Genomic DNA, 9,128 nt, shown 5'->3' on the forward strand with positions numbered 1-9,128 from the left:
GTCTTTATCGGTCACATATACATTACAGCACACTGATATTCTTTTCTTCGCATACCCCAGCATGTCAGGAAGTTGGGGTCAGAGTGCAGGGTCAGCCATGATACAGCGCCCCCTGGAGCAGAGAGGGTTAAGGACCTTGCTCAAGGGCCCAACAGTGGCATGGCTCTCATCTTAACAAATCCACTTTCTGCTAAGTAAGAGTGCGAAGGAATGAGAAGACATTCAGTGCATTTACATGGACAACAATAATCCTCTGTTGATATGATACTCTGATTAAGAAACTACCACGTTAACAGCAGTTTTTAATGACCTTAATCTGATTAAAGTCACACTCGAAGTAAACACAAATGGAATTAAGACGTGTGGAGTATTCCTGTTTTAGTCGCATTATCGAGGTGTATTACAGACATGTACACGCCTTAATCACATTACTAATGCCGCGTGAGAGTTTTCACCGCACGGCAGTGCTCAACCGTTTGTGGCAAACAAGAGAGGGCGGCTGCGTCCCAAACCGTGTACTTGCCTACTATAGACCTGTATTAGGACAGGAAGCACGTCAAAGAGAAAGGCAGCAGTGTTTGTCGACAGGGTCATGTAAAAACTGCACATGCCTCAGGCGACACACCGAACGAACACAACGACCAGGGAGCTATGAAGCAAAGTTCAACTCTGGCACTTGTGTGGCCATGTTCCTAAAATAATAAGGACAATGTTAAATACTACTGTTATTAATACAGGAACCAATCTGTGGACCAAATACAACTGAACCTGTAGAACCCCCATGAGAAATCGGATCGGCGTTACAGTACACTCAGGGGAAACAAGCGCAAAAGCAAACAAATGCATCTAAAATGCAGTATTTTTATTTAACAAAGACTGAAGCAACATGAAAGTGAGCCTTAGGGCTGAGCGATCTGAAAAGAACAACGTCAATATCATGATAAAAACACATCACAACATGCTTTCCTGAGAGATCATGATATCTTTTTGTCTGGAAGAAGCTGATTTGATGTAAATATTTTGTACTTTGATCTTTAATATTATAAAATGTTAAATGTTTTACAGATTATTTCTCCTCTTCAGCGTAAATTTAGAAAATTTTTAACAGATTTTTAAATATTAAAAAATAAAAATACATTTATTTTCATAGACAAAAGAAAAAAAATTTCATTGTAAAATGCAAATAGTCCCCCCCCCCCGCTTCTCAATGAAAATATTAGAAATTAACGCAAACTCCAGCAAACTGCGTAATATTCGGAGAAGCTTGCAATTTTTAAAAATTACCGCAGATTTGGGCCGAGACGCGTCATGTGACGTCATCACAACGCACATTCAGCCAAAGCCCTTTTCGATTCACGTGTATCGAACATGAGTACAGCTAAAAGGTCTCACGAAAAACTATATGGTGACAAAACAATGTGAACTTTGGGCCAGAAGTAACATTTTTATATAAATGAGATTTTTATTAGTAGTGTGGTGTGCATCTTACTCGGAAACAGGCTTTAGGTGAAAAGGGCACAGAAGTGGCGTGTTCTCAATCTGTACTGCGGTGGCTCTAGTGGGCAAGTCGGTGCAGGAGCCCTTGGTGCAGCCTCCTCTCTGACCTCCACACTGAGCGCCGCTGCTGCTGGCGTGATGGCTACGTGGAGCCGGACGGCCAGGAACAGAGCGAGGTCCTGGCCCGTGCCCATCGCCCCCGCCAGGGTTAGGGGCGTTCTGGATGGCACTGTGAAAAGAAACCAGATAAACAAACTAGATAAATGAATGAATGAAATAAATATGGATAAATAAATATACTCTTCTGGCCTCTCATGATAAACATAAATATAAAAGATCATCGGTAATCTGAGCTCCTGATGGACTTTACCACTTGCTGAAGTCAATCTGTAGTGAGTGATCTACTATAAGGTCAGTGGGACATTTGGGGTTGATGAGGTTGGGGTCGAGGCCATTCTTGGCTACAGCATCTCTCATGGCTGCCAGGTCCACCATGGCTGGAATACCCCTGTGAGGAACATCACACCCAAATCAATCAAATAAATAATTCTAAAAGACCGCAGCTGGGGCAATTCATGAAATACAGACATTGTGAAACAGTGGTGAAATAAACAACACAATGAAGACTACACTTGACTCACGTGAAGTCTTGTAACAGCACTCGCGCTGGAGAGAAGGGGATCTCGGCCTCATTCTGACGCTCTTCCCAGTTCAAAATACTGTACACGTCCTCCTGTTTCACATAGAAGCCATCACACTTCCGGATGGCAGCCTCGAGCAGCACACGGACGCAGAACGGCAGACGCTCTGGAGCGCAAGAACGACAAGTTAGAAATCTTTCAACATGACATCTTCAGTTATGAGTTTTGGCTACTTTTGAATGAAAGTCATAGATTATAGGCCAGTGCTGGCTCAGCGGTTAAGGGTCTGGGTTACTGATTCGAAGGTCAGATGTTCAATCCCCAGCGCCACCAAGCTGCCACTGACCCATAACCCTATCTGCCCCAGGGGTTCTGTATCACAGCTGACCTAGCGCTCTGACCCCAAATTCCTAAAAAGCTGGGATATGTGACAAAAAAGAATTTCACTGCACTGTAAATGTGACAAAGGTTTCCTCTTCTTCTTCTTCATAATGCAAAACATTCCAAAGAAACCAGCAATCATGAGGCAAGTGCTAGGGTTGGGGAGTCAAGAGAGCAAAATTACGGGCATACTGTCTCTTCCCTTCAATCACAGTGGCACTAGCGAATCGCGGGTGTGTGTCAGCTCACATATGTGGAAGAGGGCGGACAGCGCTTTCTTCAGAGTGTGTTACGCTTCCCTGTGATGCAGAAGTTCACAAAGGTGCAGCGGCCTGTGTGTCTCGGAGGAAGCATGTGTTAGCCTCCCCGGTTAGTAGCTGTCGAACGGCAGGCTCCATTCACAGCATGTGGGAATTACTGGAATTACCACAGGACAACCCGGACGTTCCACTCGGAGCTATTCACGTCCTCAGACTTGGGAATTATGTGATATTAGATCTTAAATGGGTTTTACAACTGTGTGCTAGCTATGCTAAACTGTATTGTACTGCATCGTGTCTTTTCTTATCTTCTGATTAATCTTGCATTATTAAGACAATAATAGTCAGTCAATTATACGAATTATTACACAAATATTACAGGCGTTTCCGCATGGCTTTGTAGTGGTCGGAGCTCTCAGAAAATTCCAAGGTGTGATTGCGAGTTCTACGAGGACGTGGACACTTTTTACAAGTCGTAATCTCGGAATTACGTGAACGCAGCTATAGGCGAGATCAAACTGGTGGGCGGGCCACATTGGGGAGAAAATGTGTGCGATTTAGGAGGTGGGGTTGTAATTTAAACAAATCTACATGGTTCCATCATTCATGATGAGCATTGTTAAAAATCTGTTGCCCATATTTATAGCCGGTTGTCCATATATTTTTGGCAGCATCTTGAAGTCCTTTCCAATGCTCCGGTACCATTTTCCATCAGGGCAGGTTCTTCATAACAGAGCAGAAGTCCTTAATGCAGCTGATATGGAGGTGAGCAAGCTGGGCTGCTCCACCATCCAACTGCCTCTAAACTCTTGATTCCAGTCTGTTGAAACTCGTCTTTTGAATTCTGTTGTACTGCATTAGTTAGTTAATTACAGTTACATTTATATAGCAATTTTCTAGACAATCAAAGCGCTTTACATAGTATGTGTCGGGGCGGGGAATCTTCTCAACCACCACTACTGGATGATGCGGCAGCAGCCATAGTGCGCCAGGACGCCTACCACACAAAAGCTATTAGCGGAGAGAAGAGAGTGATGTAACCAGTTCAGAGATGGAGATTACGAGGGAGCCGTGGTAGGCAAGGGCCAATGGGGGAATTTTAATGACCACAGAGTCAGGACCTCGGTTTAAAGTCTCATCCGAAAGTCGGTTCTGTTTTTACAGTATAGTCTCCCCGTCACTATACTGGGGCATTAGGCCCCACACAGACCAAAGGGAGAGCGCCCCCTTCTGGCCTCACTAATACCACTTCAGGCAGCTACCTGAGTTTTCCCCAGGAGGTCTCCCATCCACGTACCGGCCAGGCTCAACCCTGCTTAGCTTCAGTGGGAAACCAGATGAGAACTACAGTGAGATATCTGGCATTGTCTTCCACAAATGGATTTATTTACAACCAGATAAAAAGGTTCTGAAAAATATGATATTTCATGTTTAATAATTCCTGCTGCTATTTTAGAAGCCCTCTTTTATTTACCACCACTCTAGTTAGTTTTCAGAGGACCTACTACTCAAGACCAAGTATTCACACAGTGTGGAATGTCAGGCAAGTTTGAGTCTGTGGAGAGAATAACAGCACAGAGTCTCTTCCTGTAATGTCCAATAATGTTGGAGACACTTGTAGAAGGGATCTTGGTCCATGTACAGAAACCAGGTTTTAGGCTGAACTATTCTGCTACATCATGGAATAAATGATGCCATGAATCTTCACAAGACCCAAAGAATCAGTGATCCATCTCCATATTTTACAGTCTGTATCAGGTGCTTTTCCATGCACGAAAAAAGGCTTTTCTCGCCAAACAGGTTTGAGTATATCCATCCATCCATCCATCCTCTATCGCTGACTTCTTTTCAGGGTCACGGGGAACCTGGAGCCTATCCCAGGGACAGGGTCCCAGTCCATCGCAGGGCACAATCACATACACAGGTTTAATATAATGTGCACCAATATTATGCGACATATGTCAGTTTATAATACATTTGCTAATACCAGAGAACAGATAATCAAAATAGGAATTTCTGAAAAGCATTCCCCCTGTCGTCGAGAGCTTCGAATCTCAATGATGCCACAGTCATCCGTGGACAGGAGTCAAGAGAGCAAAACTGTCCGTGTTCTCTGGGAGAGAATGATGGCTTACTCTCTCTCTCTCTCCTGTCAATCACAATGTCACTAGCCAATCTAGATCATGTATGAGGAAGGAGGCGGATAGCGCTTTCCTCCGTGAGCGTTACGCTTATCTGTGACCCAGCACGAGTTTGCCGTCTTCACTTGTGCCGAAGGACATGTTTTGATTTTGGACAAACTACTAATTGTATTTTTGTTGAGACTTCGTGCAGTTCAAGTGCTGAATTTTGTGCGTTGTTCCCAGGACCTTCTTACATCACTTCCGAACAGCTTGTGATTCTGAAAGTAGCGTTTAACAGCAGTGTTTAACACAAGTTTGAGTAGAAAATTTTAATTACTGTATGTAAATTGTGTGTAATGTTTATTTTATACTATCGTGTCTGTTCTTTTTTCCCCCTCCCCACTTCGGTTTTGTCAATCCCACCCACTAGCTAGTTCTCCGCTTCCAATAAGACACGTTGAAGGCAACCTCTACATCTCTCGGCAGTGTAACACTCTGAAGAAAGCGCTTTCCGTCGTCTTCCGCATCCACGATTGGCGCGTGTTGCAGTGACCAACAAGGGAGAAAGAGTATGCCCCTCCCACATAGAGAACAGAGGTAATTGTGTGTGCCGTGACATCTTCGAGATTCAAACGTGTGATAACAGGGTGAACTTTTTCTGTTGCGCCACTCGAGTTCATGTCTGTTCTTTTATTTATTTATTTCTTTTTAAATAAAGGGTGCCAATAATTCTGAAGGGCACTGTATAATATTCCTATTCCATACATCCTCTCAGCTTTATTTATTGCTGAAAACATCAAATCCCATGCTTTCAAGCTGTGGAAATGATGAAAGTACACCCTTTCTAATGTTTTCATATAAATCAGCTAAACATTAACCACTGCCGAGAAAAATCCTCATGTCTGGAACATTTCCAGGCAGCGCCACACACTCCAAGCTGTGTTCTACCTTCAAATTAATCAATCAGTCATGGGTATGTTGTACATCAACCGACTTCCTGGAACATGGAAGAAGCCTGGCAAAGAAATGGGTTTGTTTTCTTCACTGTACTCACCATACTTGGGATCTCCAAGCTTCTGAGGATTGAAATATTTTCTAATGTCATTTTTCTTGCTTGGTAAGGTGTCAATCAAATGGCCAAACGGGTGATCTGCAAAAAAAAATATATAGATATAACAGAATAAAAGTCTTATTTCAGTAGTGCCACAGCTGGCACATTACACCACAGATTAGAAACGCAGGAGGACCATATTTAACGAAAGAGGAAAAGAGAAAGGGTCAGGGGGTGTGAGAAAGATACAACAACTTTCTTTTTTTTTTTTTCTAAACAGCCTATCTATGGTGTTGTGAGCATGGTGCTTGATTCTGCTCCTAACCAGCACGGAATTTGTCAAAATTTCTCAAATAATGCTATACGATAAAAACACGACTGGTTCCTCCATTACTGTAACAGTGTTTCCCTCTTTGGTGAGAAAACCAAAGAAACCCGAGATCATCTCTGTGAGGCCGTGTTACGATTCCAGCTGGAGTCCAGCGTGGTTCTCTCTCAGTGAGAAAGTGATCCTGAACCGGCACAAAGACAGGAAGTGGACAGAGCGTTCCATGTGTTTTGGGTTGCGGACGACGTTTTACCGTAGTTCATGAGCCGCTGATCTGAGACAAAACAACAGAGCTGCAGTGCAGCAGTGGCCTCTGGAGATTTGGACTGATAAACAAAACGAGTAAATAAACAGTGGATGTGTTATACAAAATGGTTTAAACTAGTCCTCCCTGTAATTATCTAGTAATATATTGAGTGTGATTTCTACACATGCCTGGCTAAGTGTTTACTTTTTTTCTGTCATCGTATTTAAGACCAATAAATGAAGGAGATTTACATCAATTTTGCTCCGATTCGGACTCAGGAACCGGAATAATAGGTGTGAAAGCGCTCTGAGGGAACTGAGCACGGAGAACACGAACATGATTCAGCATCCATTCGCTTTCTGCAATAGAACCATGTTAGAGTTCCCTCAGGATCGTACTGAGATCACCTCGCTCACATGATCCAGTTGTGTTGGTCTGCACCCGAGTCCAAATGCTGTGTTCTCACCTGCGCAAACAAATCACAGCGAAGAAGAAAACGCACCGGGGTTCAGTTCATATGGACTAAAAACACTTCATATATGAAAGCGTCTGAACGAGGTGGACTGCGTCTGTCACGGTCCGATGCTAAACTGATCCAAAGGACAGAGCTAAAGTGCTGCAGATAAATAATATATAAATAAACGGTGAGCACATCAACAAAATATCTGTAATGTAGATCCATCCATCCCACTCCTCCTATGCAGGGTCTCAGGGAGCCTGACCCTGGAAATGTTCATCAGCTACAACGCATGTCTTTGGACTGGAGGAGGAAACCGGAGTACCTGCAGGAAACCCCCGAAGCATGAGGAGACCATGCAGACTCCACTCACGTAGAGCAGAGAAGGGTATCAAACCCCCAACCCCCCGAGGGGTGAGGCAAACATGCTAACCGCCTGGTAAACCCGTGTTCGACTTTTCCTGCTGTATTCCTAACCAGCCAATGAAAAGCGCTGGATGAGTAGCCACGTTTTCAGTCTTACACACTCCTCAGTCAACAGGTTTTTACATTTTGGTTTGTTTAAATTATGTGCAGCGTGAAACTAAACCAAGCAGCACATGAACCAAAGTGACCGATTTCACACCAGTTAGGTACTTTCTACTTCTCAGCTGTTGCCCTTCAAAACAAAACAGCACTTAAGGGGAACGATTTAAGCACCAGCTGAAATGTGCTGAAACGTTCCGATTCAGCAGGACTTTCAGCATGCAGGATGGACTATTACCCTAGGTCAGGAAGATTTCCCCTTCTTCCATGGCACTGTAAGACGTGTGTGGGCTTGGAGCAGGTTTCGGAGCAACTTTACCCGAGTTAATCATCATCATCATCATCATCATCATCATCACAAGAGCAGAGGTAGTCATTATGATGTTGACAGTAATCTGCAGAAAAGGAGCCACTTTGGCTGTTTTTCCACAAAGACACCTTTCAGGAACGGTGATGATCAAATCTCTAACAACATAGAGCTTACAAAATAAACAGAGGAGGAAACTTGTGTACATAAACGTCACTCGTGCTGAAAAGTAAACGTCCGGGCAGGGCCAGTTATGCACGTTACACGTCTTTCAAAGATTAAACTTTAACGTAAGGGTTCGTTTTTCGGCATGTATCATATTCCTTCATGTTAAATGTTTAAAGGGGATTATTCGGCAACAAAAAGACGTAAAACAGACACACAGAACGGTACGAAGAGGCGAGAAGTGGCGCTGAGAGAGTGTAGATTCATGCAGCTTATCGGTGACGTCCAAGATCTGATCTCCATTAGAGCAGAGCGATCACGAAATAATATCGATATCATGAGAAATGACATCATGACACACTTTTCTAAAAAAAAAAAGTTATGTATTTATTAATTATTTTGAACTATTTTAATGACGGAACGGAAGCTGTTGATTTGATGTCTTTTTTTAACGTTATCTTTAAATTTGTGCATTTCTATTACAGGTTTTTATTTTGTAGGCATGAAATAAAAGCATCAACTTCAGCTTAACAGTTCTTTTGTTTTATTTGAATGATTTTTAAACAACTTTAGTTTGCTAGCTAAATTAACATATATATTTATATATTTACACACACACACACACACACACACACACACACACACACACACACACACATATATATACATACTATGATATATATTGTGCATGACAGAACTTTCCTCAAGTATTGTGATACGATACAGAGTGCATGTCGAGAAGTTTGTGCACACCTGACCATCACACCTGCACATGCTTGTTGAACATCTCGTTCAGGCGTATGTGAATAAGCATGACTGAGGTGCATTATTTACGCCATGCTTTATTTTGTCTTTGAAGGAGAAACTACAAGAAGGTCACCAAGCAATGTAGTTCTCAGAATGGTTGCCAAGCAACACACAGACACGGAGGAAAGCATGCTTAAATATTGGGGTGGTTCTTAACATTTATCTGGATTGTGCAGTTGTTGGAGTAGAGGGACAGGAGTGTTTGACTGGACGGGTGCGCCAGCATCTCCTATCGTTGTAGTTTTGGCGCCGGTACGACTGCAGGTATGAGTCACATTTATGCCTCAGTCACTGACATGATTTCTCTTGCTTCTAAGCCAGCATCAGAGAGTTTTTGTA

At 43.0% G+C, this 9,128-nt stretch overlaps 1 protein-coding gene across 2 annotated transcripts in view; it reads right to left on the minus strand.

Moving 5' to 3' along the window:
• The window catches only part of ireb2 (iron-responsive element binding protein 2), a 35,858-nt gene that overhangs the window by 24,456 nt on the left and 2,274 nt on the right, over positions 1-9,128 (minus strand). Inside the window, exons 1-5 of one of the 2 annotated variants that reach the window (XM_053686038.1) lie at positions 6,780-6,803; positions 5,957-6,052; positions 2,139-2,304; positions 1,868-2,005; positions 1,490-1,726 (exon numbers count right to left, since the gene is read on the minus strand). In XM_053686038.1, the coding sequence (XP_053542013.1) occupies positions 1,490-1,726; positions 1,868-1,992 (362 nt within the window). In that variant the 5' untranslated portion in view covers positions 1,993-2,005; positions 2,139-2,304; positions 5,957-6,052; positions 6,780-6,803. Of the gene's footprint in view, positions 1-1,489; positions 1,727-1,867; positions 2,006-2,138; positions 2,305-5,956; positions 6,053-6,779; positions 6,804-9,128 lie in introns of those variants that run through there. The other variant, XM_017485423.3, reaches the window with a different exon arrangement.

This window comes from Ictalurus punctatus, chromosome 14, assembly GCF_001660625.3.
Source record: "Ictalurus punctatus breed USDA103 chromosome 14, Coco_2.0, whole genome shotgun sequence".
Taxonomy (NCBI): domain Eukaryota; kingdom Metazoa; phylum Chordata; class Actinopteri; order Siluriformes; family Ictaluridae; genus Ictalurus; species Ictalurus punctatus.